Source organism: Felis catus, chromosome C1 (assembly GCF_018350175.1).
Source record: "Felis catus isolate Fca126 chromosome C1, F.catus_Fca126_mat1.0, whole genome shotgun sequence".
NCBI lineage: Eukaryota > Metazoa > Chordata > Mammalia > Carnivora > Felidae > Felis > Felis catus.
In genome coordinates, this window is record NC_058375.1 from 24329305 (window position 1) to 24346181 (window position 16877).

The 16877-nt window shown below is 52.0% G+C and overlaps 1 protein-coding gene across 2 annotated transcripts; it reads left to right on the forward strand.

Annotated features, from left to right (window-relative positions):
• Positions 1 to 1186: 1186 nt before the first annotated feature.
• TXLNA (taxilin alpha) lies at positions 1187 to 16071 on the forward strand. Of its 2 annotated transcripts, XM_011284753.3 has the most exons (11): positions 1187 to 1330; positions 1912 to 2121; positions 2738 to 3076; positions 4523 to 4614; positions 7723 to 7893; positions 9258 to 9452; positions 10075 to 10194; positions 10427 to 10501; positions 11257 to 11349; positions 11764 to 11859; positions 12577 to 16071. In XM_011284753.3, exons 2-11 carry the CDS (start codon positions 1944 to 1946, stop codon positions 12901 to 12903), a joined length of 1686 nt encoding a protein of 561 aa, XP_011283055.2. In that variant the 5' UTR covers positions 1187 to 1330; positions 1912 to 1943; the 3' UTR covers positions 12904 to 16071. The 2 variants fall into 2 exon arrangements, with proteins under 2 accessions (XP_011283055.2, XP_019692146.2); XM_019836587.3 differs by lacking the exon at positions 1187 to 1330 and having other exon boundaries at positions 1572 to 2121.
• Positions 16072 to 16877: the final 806 nt, after the last annotated feature.

Genomic DNA, 16877 nt, shown 5'->3' on the forward strand with positions numbered 1-16877 from the left:
GTGACAGACTGCAGAGCACCGGGAAGGCTCTGAAGTGAAGTGGCCTTTGTGCTGGGCCTAAAAATACTGTTTTTGCCAGAAGGGCATTTTGGAAGCTGGAATAGCACCTGCAAAAACTGGGATATCCTGGAAAGATTGAGAGTATACTGGAAGCAAAAAAGGCAGAGGGCATGGACAGAATTGGCTGGAAACAAAAGTCAAACCATTTAGGCATTAAATTCCAGGCACGTGGGTTGTTGGCTGTTTTTCTCTTATCTATAGGCAGCTGAAAAAAGAACTGATCTCACGTTCGGAGAAAGTTTGGGTTCTCCCCCGCTTTAGCCCAGTGCAACTGGGATTTTGTCTGTAGAGGGTGGGCCAGTCAAAGTAAAGGCTCAGGAATCTGCTGTGGCCAAACTGCTTGCAGAGGCCCCTCAGACCCTTCCAAAGAAGGACTAGGGCTAGTAATGGAGAAGGGATGGAAATAATTTCACAAATTACCTTGACTCATCCTCAGGGAAAGTGTGCCGTGGTTATTTCTCCTGGGTACGAATCAGGGTACTGAACAGTAGTTAAAATGGGTACTGGTGCCAGACTTCCTGCTTTTGAATCTCTGCCTGAACCACTCATTAACGATGTGACAAAGTTATCTTTTACCTTACTGTCCTCAGATGCAAATGGGAATAACAAATACTACTGTTCTTGATAAGTAGTTACGAGGATTAAGCTAGTAGACGGGAAAGCACACGGTAAACTCTCAAAGAACTGCTATGGTTAGGAAGAGTTTTCATTTGAATACAGAAAATGAGGCCCTAGGAGAGACTGTCTGGTCACAGCAAATTAGTGATGAAGTTAGGACTGGAACGCATGTCTCCAGATTCCCAGCCCAAAATTCCTTCTATCCCTTGTCCTCGGAGTTCCTCCTAGTCATAGATGTTCACAAAAGGGGAGTAAGGCTTGTCGGGGCTTGCACGAGAGAACAGCCAGTAGCAGGGCTTTGGACTTCTGCATGACAGAAACGGGCTGGACTCGTGTACCCGTGTAGAATGACTAGCTCCTTTCAGACCTCCTGGGTATCCGGCTCCTACGACTAAAGTTCTTTCCATTGCATCTTGGGAGATGGGGGCGTCAGCCCCGGCGCCTGGCGGGACTTGTAGTCCTTTCCCCTCCCCCGCCTTCCCAACTCCCCCACCTCAGAGGCCGCCGTCGCTTCATCTTTCCCAGCAAGCACCGCGAGAGTGCCGGCTATCGATTGGCTGTAGCGGGAGAAGGCGGCTCGGCCGGCAGCGGTTGCCCAGGGTTTCCGGTGCGAGGCCAGAGCGGGCGAAGCTGTCGGAACGTCGGCAGTGAGGTTCGTGTAGCGGTCTGGGGGAACGAGGCGACCAGAGGGTCTGTGGGCCTGAACGCTCTCGGCCAGTGGTGGGACTCACGCCGATTCCGCGGGAGGACTCAGGCCGGGCGGGGGACGGGGGGCGGGGGGAGGGGGGGGCAGGGCTGAGGCCTTTGCGCATGCGCTGGCGGGCGGTGCGCGCGGCTGGAGGGCGCGCGGGGCGTGGGTGGCTGCGCGCGCGGGGGGGCCCACGTGGGGCCTGGGGGCCGGGGGAGGGATGGGAATCGAGCGTCCCGCCACGTCAGTCTCCGGCCCTGAGCCTATCCCGCGCTGGGCCTGCAGTGAGGGGGTCGTGTAGTGCCGAGAAGCGGCTTTGATCGAGAAAGGAGGCCTCGCCTGCCCCGCTTCTGGAGCGGCGTTCTGCAAACCTGCCTGGGCGCGTCGAGCTTCCTTCACTGGCCAGAGGCAGAACCGTTGGCTCCCTCCCGTGAAGGCCGGCCGGCGTGTTCTAAGAAGCTCTGAGCACCCGGTACCGGGGTCTCGGGTCTAGGCTGTGAAGACCATTGAAGTCTGGAGAATAGAGAGTGTGTTTGTTTCTATAGGATCCGCGCCCAGCCTAGCACCGCAGACCACAATGAAGAACCAAGACAAAAAGAATGGGGCTGCCAAGCAGTCGGGCAACACTTCCAATGCAAAAAGCAACCCGGGGCAAGCGGAAGCAGGACCAGAGGGAGCCCAGGGGCGGCCCAGCCAGTCGGCTCCTGCGACAGAAGCCGAAGGTTCTTCCAGCCAGGCTCCGGGGAAGACTGAGGGTGTGTGCCAGCTCTGCTTTCCAGCGGGCAGGGGGAGGAGTTTGTGGTGCGCCAGGGTAGCTTCTGGAGTCAGAGGCCTTGGCCGCTGTCTGTGCCACCCGCTCCCCCACCCCCAGATCCGTACAGCTTCCCGGAGTGGGGAGGGTGGGGGGGTGATAGCGCCTCCCACTGTATGCACTGGAACAGAACTCTTGAGAGAAGGCTCTGGCAGGATTAAATCAGGGGGCAGCCAAAGAAGACACCCAACCAGCCAACCCGGGTTAGAAACCCCTCATTCACCAGTGGGTAACTGCTCTTCATATTGGAGCCATTCCTGGAACTTTTTTAATAGCAAGAAATAATTCTTGCAGTGAGGAGAAGGGGATGTACTAGACGTTGAGCTCCAGCTGTGTGCCAGCCCTATGTGCTGGATGCTTTATTTCCTTGATTTGACACTCACAAAACACATGGTTGGGCAATAGTAGGACATAGTTGTATCATTTTATAGGTAAGTAAACTGATGCTTAAAGAAGGTGGGCAACATTTAACCCAAACCAGTAAGTTTGGGCCTGGAAATTCCAACTGCTGGTGTAACCATCTTGTTTTTCATTTTGCCCCTTGTCCTGCCCTGCTGTAGGAGCACAAGCCAAAACTGCTCAGTCCGGGGCTCTCCGAGATGTCTCTGAGGAGCTGAGCCGCCAGCTGGAAGACATCCTGAGTACATACTGTGTAGACAACAATCAGGGGGGCCCAGGTGAGGATGGGGCACAAGGTGAGCCTGCTGAACCCGAAGATGCAGACAAGTCCCGGACCTATGCCTCGAGGAATGGGGAGCCTGAGCCAGAGACCCCAGTAGTCAATGGTGAGAAGGAGACCTCTAAAGGGGAGCCGGGCACAGATGAGATCCGAGCAAGTGACGAGGTCGGAGACCGAGATCACCGAAGGCCACAGGAGAAGAAGAAAGCCAAGGGTCTGGGTGAGCAGAGGGCAGCTTCTTGTGAGGCTGGTAAGGTGGGGAGTTTGGACCCAACATTCCCTGGGCTAACCTGCTCTGCCAGGATTCAAAGGAAACTACTTCCCAGAGCAGCAAGTTACATTAGTTTGATCTAAGCGGGGGCTGTAGGCCGTAGTACAGAGAGGTGTGTGAGTTGTTCGTTGCATAGGGACTTCTGGCCTTGGAAGGAAGTAAGAACCAAAATCTAGCCTGCTTTCTGTGTCTTTGAGAAAATGGAGAGCAGGAGGCCCGAGTGGGCTCCTATGTCAGCCAGCACTGTCTCTAACCTGCACTGTGAACTTGGGCAAGACCTTTCTCCTTCTGGTCCTTAGTTTTCGCTTGTCTACAATAAGATTTAGACTAGACCAGGGTTGAAAACTCAAATAAGCCAAGTTAGACAGAGGGCCCCATGAAGACCAAGACATCACCTACTTCATCCAAAGAGGTGATTGCCACTTGGTCCCAGTTTGTTGATAGCATGTAACATTACAAGCTAAGTATAGCCATAAAATTTCTCTGGAGTTTTAGCAATTGACAACTAATATGCTAGGAGGCAAACAAAACCCTTCTTTGGGTTGGATTTGGCCTGTGTACGTGTGCTTTGCGGTCTCCGCACCCATCTTTTGGAGCCTCCCAAGGTTGACACTCCAGGAGCCTGATGCTGTGCTATGTACAGCGGCCTTCCAGGGAGACAGAAGGCAGACTCGACTCAGGCACAGTGAGGGGAAGTCATTGGAGGGTTGGGCGGCTAATGTGTGTTAAAGAATCATAGTTAGGTGATATTATATCCGTGTCTTAGTCCCTGCTTCCCCACCTCCTGCCTGTCATCCTGATTGAAAGAAGGTTTTTTTGTTTGTTTTTGTTGTTACTTACTCTTAGAGTCAAATATTGGAAGGTATATGTGTTTTAAAGTTCACTGTCTGGAAGGGGTGGGGGAGGGAAAAAATAAATAAAGTTCGCTATTTGACTGCCTCTGTTGAAGAGAGTTTTGTAGTTCTCAAGGAGACCTCTTCCTTTTTGCATCCTTCTTTCATGAGGGCCTTCCTTGCATTGAAACAGTAGCACGTAATTTGCAGATGGGACATTTTTTTTTCTCCTATTGGTAGAGCAGGCAGCTTTTGTGGTCCCACCCCTGGTGTTCACCAGGGAGTCTTCACATATATTCAGTCATTCATTTATTAAGCATTTGTTGAGTATGTCCTCTGAGGTGGGCACCGGGGACGGTACCGGGCAGTACTGGGACCACAGCAATAGGCAGAATTGGGTTGGCAGCAAACCTCATAAAGCACACGGTCTAACGGTTCGGCAGCCAGTTCAACAAACAGAAGTGTAAAGTAGGAGGAGAGAGGGCTGCGGAAGAGTGTGGGCCCGGGCCTGGGGAGACCCCCAGAGAAGGGGGTACATTTTTTTGCTCCCTGTGCTTTGCAGGGAAGGAGATCACGCTGCTGATGCAGACACTGAACACGCTGAGCACCCCAGAGGAGAAGCTGGCAGCTCTGTGCAAGAAGTATGCTGAACTGGTCAGTTCTCCCCCTTCTTGCACCCGCCCTGCCTTGGAAAGTCAGCAGGCCACCTGGCATGGGGTGGAGGGTGCAGGGGCAGGTGGGTGGCTTAATTGCTCTTCAACCTCTTTGAGTCTTTTCCCCATCTGTTAAGTGGGGAGTCAAGTCCCAGCCGGCCTCTTCCAGGCTGACTAAGAGGAGAAGCTTCACATTCCAGTGGTCGAGCCCTAGCTGCCTGGCCACCGTGCCAGACACCGTGTCAGCTCACCTCTGTGCGCTTCAGTGTACATCTCCCCAAAATGTGGAAACGCCAGTGCCGTCGTCATCCCACTTGACAAGACTAGCATGAATCATGTGATGTTCTTTAGTACACAAATTTCCCCAGTTGTTTAAAATATCAGTTTGGTGACAGTCGGGCCAGAGGAGGTCTATTTAATACTTTGGGTCCTTAACTTTTTTTTCCTTTTACTCCAAAACAGTCTTCATCTTACTGCCCACTGTTTTCCCCATGACATTGATTTATTGCAGGTCACTTATTCTGTAGGGTATCTCACTTTCTCACTTGGTGGTAGCATTTAACTTGTCCCTTTACCTCCTGTAGATAAAATGGAAATCAGCTGTAGAAGCTTGATCCGATCTGAGTTCAGCTCTTTTGATCAGAACTCTTCATAAATGGTCCTCTGTAGAGAAACAGAGTGTGCTGCTCCCACTTTCAGTGATGGAAGATTGTCCACTGGGTTCAGGTGGGGCCAGCCAGGTTCCTCCCTTGACAGCTTTCCATCAGAATTTGAGTGAACGGATTCATCCACTGAGGGTCATTGCCTAACTACTTATTTTTAAATTCTTTCATTCCATTTGCATTTATTACCTGGAATTCTATAGAGAAGTGGTCTCGTTTGTAAAATGGGGAAAATCGCATCTGCCTACTGGGGTTATTATAACCACTAAATAAAGGACAAGGTATGAAAAAGATAGCACCCCTTCAGAATGAGCCAGCTAGGGAACGATTGATGAAGCCAGAGAGGAGGAGCTGAGTCACTAGGGTGATGTTCTCAAGTAGACGAGGCGGTAAGGGCCAGAGCATGAGAAGAGGGTCGGCTGTGGTGGGAAGCACGCCTGGGGCCCGGTGACTGGAGGAGAGAGCAGGTGGAGGTGGATGGGCAGGGGTGTAGCTTGTGCCACCCCCTCTGGTTGCTTCTGTTCCCGGGGAGATGGGATCTCCCTGCTGGGGCTGAGGAGAGGTGAAAAGGAGGAGGAGATAGTTGTCTGGGGGCACCTGGGTGGCTCAGTCTGTTAAGCATCTGACTTTGGCTCAGGTCACGATCTCACAGTGGGTGGGTTCAGGCCTCACATCTATGCTGACAGCTTGGAGCCTGCTTCGGATTCTGTGTCTCCCTCTCTCTCTCTGCTCCTCCTCTGCTTGTGCTCTCTCTGTCTCTCAAAAATAAATATTAAAAAAAGAAAAGAAGTAGTTGTCTGGAAGAGGAGTATGAGCGACAGGAGGGATGTAGTTGGGCTGCGAGGCAGACGAGGGTCTTCCCCAGAGGGGTGGTCACAAATTTAAAGTGCAGTTCTTCAGGCAGGGCTGGTTCAGTGCCAGTGCAGAGGACTCAGAAGGTTGATATATCAGGGTTGGGGTTTATCAGGAAAAGGGGGCAAGAGAGTTGAGGATGTAAGAAATCTAAGCCAGGTGAGAAGGTCGGTGGTCATTTAAAGAGGGTTTGGGACCCCTGGGTGGCTCAGTCGGTTAAGCATTGATTTTGGCTCAGGTCATGATCCCAGGGTTGTTGGATTGAGCCCTGTGTCAGGCTGAGTGTGGAGCCTGATTAAAATTCTCTCCCTCCCTCCCTCTCTCTCTGCCTCTCTCCTGCTCACACATGCATGCACACACACTCTTTCTCTCTCTCAAAATACACTTTTATTATACATGTTTTACATATAAAATAAAGAAGGTTCAAGGAAAGTGAAAGGATGGTTGGGTCATTGAGTTGGAGGTCCAGCATGGTAGAATTTCTGGGTCCACAGATACTGGAATGAGCTAGAATGATAGGTCATAGTTGGTCCTGCCCTGGGATGAGATAAGGGAGGTGCATGTGCTTCTGGGTAATGACAAAGTCTAGACCTGACTGTCCAGGACAGTAAGCACTGGCCAATTGAAGTACGCCTCGTCTGAGTTTGGATGTGTTGTAAGTGTTGTAAGATACACATCAGATTTGAAACACCTGAGGAAAGGGGAAGAATTAAATGTCTCCAGTGTTTTGTGTTGATCTCGGGTTGAAATTAAAATATTCAGGTATTAGATTAAGTAAATATTTTACTAATGTTAATTTCATCTACTTTTTACCTTTTTAATTTTTTTTTTTTAACATTTATTCATTCTTGGGAGAGAGAGAGAGAGAGAGAGAGAGACACAGTGTGAGCAGGAGAGGGGCAGAGAGAGAGAGGGACACAGACTGAAACAGGCTCCAGGCTCTGAGCTGTCAGCAAAGAGCCCAACACGGGGCTCAAACTCATGAACCATGAGATCATGGCCTGAACCAAAGTCGGACACTTAACCGATTGAGCCACCCAGGCGCCCCTACTTTTTACCTTTTTATTGTAGCCACTAGAAAAACTGTAATTACATAACTGAGTCACACTGTAGCTGCGTTGAATAGGCTCATGGGAGGGAAGCTGATCTGCAGAGAGGACAGGGTCTGAGGACGAAGTTAAGGTCTGTCCATAATGTAAGACCAAAATGATAACAGCAATCGTGGTGAGAGAAGTGGTGCTAAGTCTCGGGGTAGCAAGAGGGAGTGATGGGTCTAGTGAGTACGTGTTGGGGGTGGCAGGAGATCTCGTCTGAGGGCATGAGTGTCCCAAGAGTTGAGGGAGTGTAATGGCCTGAGAGTCTTGAGAGCTGTTTCTTGAGTCAGAGCAGTCACAGAAACTGGGATCTGCACCCCTGCTTGTCCTGGGCACTTGTCTCTGTGTCCTCGAGATGGGGCCTCTGGGTTTATCGAAGTGTGTAAAGCTCCCGGGCCACGTCCAGCTGGAGCGGTTACGGCCAGGGTCGGGAGATGGGGTTGGGGAGGGGCCCTTGGGAAGAGTCCCACGGGGCACTTAACTTGCCCTCCCTGCCCCCAGCTGGAGGAGCATCGGAACTCCCAGAAGCAGATGAAGCTGCTACAGAAGAAGCAGAGCCAGCTGGTGCAGGAGAAGGACCACCTGCGTGGGGAGCACAGCAAGGCCGTGCTGGCCCGCAGCAAGTTGGAGAGCCTGTGCCGCGAGCTGCAGCGCCACAACCGCTCCCTCAAGGTGGGCACCCCCCCCCCCCAGCTCCTCTCTGATGGGCTTTGCCCTCGGCAAGTAGCGCGGACTTGGAGCAGAGAACTAGATGTCCCCAGCGGTGCCCTACCTTAGAGCATCTAGTCACCACTTGACCTGGACTAGTAACCCGTAAGGTGAGGGCCGAGGTGCCGAGGGAGCCCAGGACGCAGGGCTTCAGCACCGCTCCGTTCCCTAGCAGTTCGCAGGGAGGCCGGGGCCCTGCGCTGCCGGGTGGCTCCTCTTGCAGATTCCAGCAGTCCCGGATGCTGGCTCTTTTCTCCCGGTTCTGCCTCTCCTAGGAGGAGGTTCATGTGGTCACAGCCTAGTCACTGCCGTGACCTCTGGAGGCGGTTTTATGTGTATCCTTTATTCCTCACAGATTTGGGTTGGCAAATATGTGGTAGTTTGCAACTTGTTTTGCTCATTTTTAGTTTGTCTTTGAAAACATTTCAACTTTAACATAAACTTGATGTGAGAGATTCAGAGGTGACAAAAGTATAACAAAGGTGACAGTTGCCCACCCTCCTCAACCCCAGTGTCCCGCAGAAACTGCTGGGAAGTAACTACTTACATGTAAGTTTACGTACAGACTTTAGACTTTCCTGAACACGTATGTAGTCTTATATAGGATTTTCTAAATGGAATAGCTATACTTCTATTGTTTCATATTCTGTTACGTTTTGTCACTTTGCATAATGAATGCCTCTCTTTCCTTATCAATTTAGGAGTAACTCATTTTTAACAGCACTGTTGTATGGATATACTGTATTTCATCAGTGCCTTAGTTAAGGAATCGCTGGGGTTTTTTCTAACTTTTCACTATTACATTAGTAGAGCAAAGTGAAAATTCTTGTTACATATATCCCTGGCTAATTATATAGAATTTATCCATAGGATAAGTCTCAGAAGTGAAATGTCTGGGTCAAAGAGCATGCACGTTGTAAACGTTAATGGTTTAGCCAGATGGCCTTCCTGCCAATATGTCTGCGTGCCTGATTCTGCACAGTCTAGCCAACCCTGGGATTACTGCATTTGAGTTGGTTGGGGGTGGGGAGGGGGGAGAAGAAAGCACAAAAATTAAGACTTCTTAACCTGAGGTGTGGAAGAAAGGGCTTCGGGAGATCTAGGCTGCTCTATTAGAATGGCAGTTACGTGTATGCCTGCGTTTTTCTAGGAAGACAATCTCTCACTTGATGTCACCTGATAGACGGGTTCGTTAGGAGCCCTTTTTGCATGACTTCTTGGAACCTGGCTGCTCCTGACTTGGAGAGCGGGGGCGGGGGGTGTTGGTACAGACCATTGCTGGCTGGGGAGCAGCGGGTGATGAAGCTGGGGCTGACTTCTCTGCCCAGGAAGAAGGTGTGCAGCGGGCCCGGGAAGAAGAGGAGAAACGCAAGGAGGTGACCTCACACTTCCAGGTGACACTCAATGACATTCAGCTGCAGATGGAGCAGCACAATGAGCGCAATTCCAAGCTCCGCCAGGAGAACATGGAGCTGGCCGAGAGGCTCAAGAAGCTGATCGAGCAGTATGAACTGCGGGAGGAGGTGAGGTGTCCCTCACAGCCATCACCCGTCTCCAAGCCACCTCTCCTTCACTGTCCCAAAAGTATATAAAATCCCCACGTTCCTTTTTGTCAGTTGCTTTGACCTCTGAAGTAGTACTTGAGTCCATCACCTTCTCTCCGTTCCTGCCCTCTCACCTGGTCCCGGCTCCCAGGGCTCCTCCAGCAGTTAGGACTGCCACTCCTCGAAATGTGCACATCTAATCTTTGTAGGTGGGGCGGGTCTTTGCCAACTGAGCTAAGCTGTTGTGTTGGTGGAGGTGTCGTTTCTGTCCTTTCTTCCCATCTACAAAGGAGTCGGGCCACAAAAGGGAGGGTTGTTAGCCCAGCGGAGTGAACTCTTGGGGCTGGAGGTTTGAGGGTATTCATTTCTTGGCTTCCTGGGAGCCGATTTCATCCCTGTGCACACCCAGGACTGACTGGAGAGAAACAAGGTGAGGTTGGGAAGTAGGTCTTCCTGGGATCTGGGGCCCACGTGCTATAGTAGATGTGGGAGTCAGAGCGAGATGGGAGGATGGGCAGGAGACCCTCGTCTCTGCAGCCACCAGGCCTCCCTGAGAAAGAGCGCCGCTGACAGGTGGCCCTCCCACCGTGCTTTCCTGCAGCACATCGACAAAGTCTTCAAACACAAGGACCTGCAGCAGCAGCTGGTGGACGCCAAGCTCCAGCAGGCCCAGGAGATGCTGAAGGAGGCCGAGGAGAGGCACCAGCGGGAGAAGGATTTTGTGAGGCTCGGGCCCCGGGGGTGGAGGGTCTGGGATGAGGTGGGTTGGGTTCCAGCTCAGCTCATAGTTAAGCTGGTAAGGGAGGCTGCCGCCTGGCCAGACCAGGACACTTTTCCCTCAGATAGCAGTCTGAGAGCAGGAAGCCTCGGCGGGCTCTGGGGCATGTGGCTTAAAAAGGCCAAACAGCCCCTAGGGGTTTCTGACAGGATCCGGGGTTCTGTCTTGGAAACAGCTCCTCAAAGAGGCAGTGGAATCCCAGAGGATGTGTGAGCTGATGAAGCAGCAGGAGACCCACCTGAAGCAGCAGGTGAGACCGCGTGTGTCCTGACCCTGTGCATCTGAGGCCCTTCGCTGGGATCCATCCTGGGGGAGGGAAATAGGACCCTCGTTCTAGGACCACTTTGACTGCTGTGTGACCTTGCTGAGCCTTTGTTCCCTCTGGACCCGCCAGGCACCTGTGGTGTGACCAGGTGGCTAGGTGAGCTTGAAGGACCTCGTTCCTAGTTGGAAGCGTGTGCTACTTTTGAGGAGGCAGCGATACGACGGTTGTTTTTTTTTTTTTTTTTTTTTTTTTTTTAATTTTTTTTTTTCAACGTTTATTTATTTTTGGGACAGAGAGAGACAGAGCATGAACAGGGGAGGGGCAGAGAGAGAGGGAGACACAGAATCGGAAACAGGCTCCAGGCTCTGAGCCATCAGCCCAGAGCCTGACGCGGAGCTTGAACTCACGGACCGCGAGATCGTGACCTGGCTGAAGTCGGACGCTTAACCGACTGCGCCACCCAGGCGCCCCACGACGGTTGTTTTTAACTACATAAGTTGTACTTAATTTCCGAAGGAAAGTTTGAAAACAAACATAAAGGCAAAATGTAAGGCAGCATAAATCCTGCTTTCCAGGCTTAGCATCTTGGATTCTGTCCTTCCAAATACACAGTTTTTTGCTTTAAAGAAAAAGGGTACCTCAATAGAATTGTCAGGTCAGAGGTCCAAGCGTGGATCTGACCGTGTTAACCAGAAGTGCCCCCCGGAGAGGCGTAATCTTTGGACTTCTTTTTCACCCAGCTTGCCCTGTACACAGAGAAGTTTGAAGAGTTCCAGAACACTCTTTCCAAAAGCAGTGAGGTGTTCACCACATTCAAGCAGGAGATGGAAAAGGTAACAGTGTCCAGACTACATATGGCTCCAGGGCACAAGTTGCTTCATTCAGAATTGAGCACTGGGCCTATGGTCAGGAAGCCCCAGCCCCTGGGGTGCTTTGTGTGGGGAGCTGTTTACAGTAACAGTGTGATTGTCAGCAAAGGTGGGCTGTAAGGAGGCATCAGAGCCTTTCCACTCCCTCAAGCATCACTGATATGTGCATCCTTCAGGTTGTCCGAGGGGAAGGGGCAGCCTTGTCATTTTCTGTTGTTGGTGGTGGCACTTAACTTGAGATGTCCTGGTGTGGCACCAAAGGCACCGACTCTGCCCTGTAATGCCTTGCTCCCTCAGGACTGTTCCCCCACCTTGGAGACACAGATGCGTAGACAGTCTGGCCCCTGACCATTTCCTTCTGTCTGCCCCATAACCCAGATGACTAAGAAGATCAAGAAGCTGGAGAAAGAAACCACCATGTATCGGTCCCGGTGGGAGAGCAGCAACAAGGCCCTGCTTGAGATGGCTGAGGAGGTGGGCTGCGTGTGCTCTGCCGCTGGGGGGAGGCGGGTGCAGTTTTTGAGTGTTCGGCCCTTTCCTCTACTTTGACCAGTAAGTCCTGCAGCTGGCACGAGGTGAAGCGGGGACTCACGTGTCCGTCTGTCCAAGTCCAAAGGCACTGCCAGCTGTTTCCCTGTGGGAGATGGTGAGCCCAGTAGCAGGTCTGCAGTAGAAGCAAAGAGAACAAATGGAAGAAAGAAACACAGGAACGGAAAAACTAAGGGCTACAATGATGGACACAGTTTATGTGCAGAGTAGTTCAGCTACTTTGATTTCGTGGATTGAGATGTAGGAGAAGGGAACTAACTGCTGGCGTAGCTACGTATGCCAGACCCTCCTGAATGATTTAGATAATGCCTGTTCATCGAATCTTCTCAAGATCTGTGAGGTTGGTGTTAGTAGTCCATTTTCACAGATAAGGGAGTAGGCTCAAAAGCCAAGTCTTAACTTTGCCAAGGTCATCTGGTGGATAAATGGAGAAACACACTGTCATGCCCCCTCTCTGCACCACACTGCCCCCTACCTACAGCCACGTCTTGGCATCACACCAGGGCTGTTTTCCTAGGAAGGGACCAGCTTTTGACTCTGGTCTGCTCCCAGCATCATTCCAGTGTGGATGTTTTCTACCAAGAGGTACTGTTGCATGGGGGTTTGATGGCATGGCACTAAAGGCTCCGTTTCTCCCCCTAGAAAACACTCCGGGACAAGGAGCTGGAGGGCCTGCAGGTAAAAATCCAGAGGCTGGAGAAGCTGTGCCGGGCGCTGCAGACAGAACGCAATGACCTGAACAAAAGGGTACAGGACCTGAGTGCTGGTGGCCAGGGCTCCCTCACTGATGGTGGCCCTGAGCAAAGGCCAGAGGCTCCAGCTGCCTCCAAGGAGCACGGTGGTGAAGGGCCTGGGGCTCAGTCACCTAGCTCCCCAAGGGCCACAGAACCTCCTTGCTGCCCTGGAGCACCAAGCACAGAAACACTCAGCCAAGCAGGGCGCCAGGAGCCCACCTCCACCACCGCCTAGGGAGCCTGGCACGGGGGGCATGCTGGGAAGGGAGCAAGCCGCCCAGCCAGGCCTGGCCCATGCAAGGCTCCCACCGCCAAGCAGTCCAGTGCTGAGGCCCAGGGTGCTCTGACCTGGCTGGCATCTGACACTTCGCAGTTTTGGATTTTGTGGGTCAGTTTTACTACATACGGCATATGTGCAAGGCCTCCTACATTTCTATCTGTAAGTGTAAAGTGGGCTTGCACTGGAGGTGGGGTGTGTACAGGTGAAGTCACTGGCTCTTCTAGGAGCTCGAGAGTCTTAAAAAAGCTGTCATCTGTAGCTGCTGTCACAGTGAGCTGGCAGGACAAGTGACTTAAGCATTCCCCTGCCTGATTTGAGGCTTAGACCCCTCCCTAGACCTGCCCTTCAGGGCTCGTGACAAGTGACACACTCAGGCCTTGACCGTGTTTCCCTTGTTAGCAGGGCTTGGGCAGTCCTGGCTCTCCTAGCTCCCCTGGAAGTTCCTTTGCTTCTCAACCTGGAGAAGGGGTCCCCGGGCAGAGCCCTGGCAGGGCCCGCACAGCCAGGGATCCAGCTGCTGTCCTGCCTCGGACGGGGGACCAGGGGAAAGTTGCTGTGGGCTGGTACACTGTTAGGGAGCTCCCGGGCACCGCTTCCCCTGCCCTCAGGTGGTGCCAGGACCAGGCCAGTGATGCTTCTCAGTAGCCTTATCATTCACAGGTGCCTCTCTAGCCTGCACAAATGATTGACAAGAGATCACCCAAAGGATGCTTTCTGAAGGTTTTTGTTTTTTGTTTTTTTGTTTTGCACATGACCGTGTGTGTGTTGATCTGAGGGAGGAGGAGGGGTCCTGGAGCAGTTGGGTCTCCAGTGCCACCACCCTCACCATCCGACCTGGTACCTTTGCCACGTTGGTGCTGAGGTTTCCTGTTTGGTGAAACCAGATTGTGGTAGGAGAAAGGAAAGGGCATCTAATGGTTTTGCCACAAGCTTGCCTTTGTGTTTCAATCCTGGGAGGCCACCGCTGATTCCCATCACTATTGTCTCCATGCGGAAGTTGCTGGGCCCCGTGCCCAACTGTCCCTTTGGCTTTTATGAATCTGTTTCTGCTTCTAACCCCGTCCCTAATGTGCAATCCTTGAGATTTGCCCTGGTTCCATTGCCCAAGGAATAAGAGCTGAAGTATGTCCTCCTTGACATTCCACCTCCCAGCTCTTGTCTGATAGCTAAGGGATAGAGTGAGACTTGACAGCTGAGCCTCGGAAATCCCACAGGTGGCTGCAAATATTTGTGTCTGGTCCCTGCCCCCCAAACTTGCTACTCTAGACTGAAAGTTCTGCTGGTTGCACACTTGCCAGGGCACTAGCCAGTCTGTGCAGAGCAATTTTCTGGAACAACAGAACGAGTCTCACACCCAGAGGCTGGGCTCTGCTGGGCTTGAGGTTCTAGATCCCACCTCTAGCCAGGCCTTGGCTTCGGTGCAGCTGAGGGAGGCACAGGGTCATAGAGTTTTTCTTGCTGGATTTCCTTAAAGCTGGTTCATTATCCTTCAGGTCCCTTCATCTTGCACGACCAGCTCACTCTCCACACCTTTTACTTCAGTCCATCACATAAATAGGTTCATGAAGAGTGTTAAGTACTCCTGAATCATGTTATGACCTAGAACAGAGATGGCAAATGAATGGCACACCATTGTCCCTCTGCCCCCCATGGCAGGTACCACTAATTGGCCTAGAGTGTTTTCCACTAACCTCTGGTATATCCTCATTAACCAAGATTCCCCCAGCAGCCAGTAGAAGTGTTGAGACTTACTTGCCATCCCTGGCTGAGCTTCTTCCCTCCTGTGGAGAAATGTTCCTGAGATCTTTCCCTCTGAAATTCCTGTGTCTGGAATGGTCCCTGGATATGCCTTTTCCTGCCCCAATAAGGCCTTCTTCCAACAATGCCTGTGTCAGGCTGAGACACACAAGAACTGCCAACCCCATACAGGGTTTGCTGGGTTCTGGAAGCACAGGGAAGAGGCAGAAGCTTCTGCCTGCCTGCTTTAAATAGCAGGAGGCCTGCGGTAGCCCATGTGATTGCCTCCCTTGCTTCAGCTACCTCGTAGAGCCTATGGGGTCGGGGGGGGGGGGGTCGGGGGGAGCTGTTGGAGCCCAGTGTGGTGGTGGGGAATCATGACTGTACAGCACAGGAGCCCTCTGAGACCCAGTCTAACTACTGTGGGGCTACAGTGAGCTACGGTGTGGCCCCAGCTGGTCTTCCCAGGTCCAGAGTCTAGGTCCTGGGCAAGTCAAACCTTTGCTCTCAGCTCCAGCCATGTCTAGGTATCCAGACCAAGCTATAGATGGGAATCCCATTTTCTCTCTTCCTCTCCGTTGACCACATCACAGCAATCACTACAGCTGCTCTGTTCGTTCTGCTTTCCAAAGTCAACCCAGGTACCTGGGTGCTGCCCTCACCAGCCAGGAGCCTGGGCCAGATGCGGGGAAGGTGGCCTATCTGAATGAAGGCCAGTGCCTTCCTCACCAGGGCAGGTCCCGTGCACGTGACCTCAGTTTTAGGACCAAGTGCTGTGTTGGATTCTTCAGTTGCTAGCTTTTCCTCCAGGGGACCAGAGCCGGCGAGGCTCACAGCCTTGAGCCCTTGTCCCTGCTGACGGTAATTTGTGTTCAGGACCTTGTCCAGCTGAGAGCCTCACATACACCAGATTGTGAAGAGGTTTCAGCAGCACTTTGTTATAATTTGTTTTCCATGAGGCTTTCGGACCATGGGCTGAGCTCAGGCACTTTCTGTAGGAGAATGTTCTGTCTGTAAAGATGGTTATTTCCATTCCTCCGCCCCCATCACCGTGGCCCTGCTGAGGGCTGACCAAGAGGCCAGTCGAACTGCCCTCGTGGCTTTGGGGAGGGCCAAGGCCTGCTGAGTGGATTATCCAGCTGTGGCTCCAGCCCTCCCACCTTTGCAGCACAGAGGTGGTCACCCCAGGGACAGCCAGGTATCTGCCTGGGGGAGGGGTGCTGCCTTCTGTCCCTGTAACTGCTTCCCATGTGGCTCAACCTGGCCGCCCAGATTTGTTTTAAAGCTGTGCTGACAGCCTCTTTGTCTCCTTTTGGTATTCACAACAGCCAGGGACTTGATTTTGATGTATTTTAAACCACATTAAATAAAGAGTCTGTTGCCTTACTTGTTTCTCTTTTGACCTTTGTGGTCATTGGTGCTTCTGGATCCATCTAGCCAGCACTGACTTGTCTGGCTCTACTGCAAAGCTTCTGGCTGTGCCCAGCTTTCGTGCATCTTGCAGAGCACCCCTCTGGCTGCCTTCCAGGAATTACCATGGGCTAATGCATTTGAGCTGCCCAAGCAAAGCCGTTGCCAAAGTTGGCATGATGCTCATATCCATAGAAGGATCAGATATTTTTCATTCAAGTCAGAGGTTACCCCTGCCCACTAAGGGTCAGGCTAGTGATGAAGAAAGATACTACATTTTATTTATTTTTGAGTAATCTCTGCACCCAACGTTGGGCTTGAACTCACAACCCCTGGGTTAAGGGTCCCATACTCTACCACTGAGCCAGCAAGCACCCTGGAGAAAGATACTTTCAGATACAGAAAAGTCAGTGGTGCTGTGGGAGCATAAAGGAGGTCTCTGTCCCCTTCAGCAAGGAGATAGGGGTGGACACCTGGAAAGGAATTATGACCCAAAAGGCAGGTAGAAGTTTGACAACTTAGTAGTGAAGTAGTTTACCTAGAAATGCAGGTGCCCAGGATGGGTAGTGGGAGATCACCAGGAGCCTGTGTGCCAAGTTAAGTGATTTGGGCTAGATTCACAGGGCAGGAGGAACCACTAAAGGTATTTAGGACATTGGGAAAATCGACAAAGAAGGCATAAGGTAAGGAAACCAGAGAGGCATAGGCCAATTGAGGCCCAAAATCAGATGGCTGGATACTAATCCCTGCTGCTCAGGGCTGTCACAGGCCACATCCTCTGG

What these genes read in the sequence shown, in the direction of transcription:
- TXLNA (XM_011284753.3), top strand. Translation starts at nt 1,944, where the DNA reads ATGAAGAACCAAGACAAAAAGAATGGGGCTGCCAAGCAGTCGGGCAAC. An exon ending in AGTATGAACTGCGGGAGGAG is followed by an intron (nt 9,453 to 10,074) that starts GTGAGGTGTCCC and finishes GCTTTCCTGCAG; the next exon opens with CACATCGACAAAGTCTTCAA. An exon ending in TCAAGCAGGAGATGGAAAAG is followed by an intron (nt 11,350 to 11,763) that starts GTAACAGTGTCC and finishes CCCATAACCCAG; the next exon opens with ATGACTAAGAAGATCAAGAA.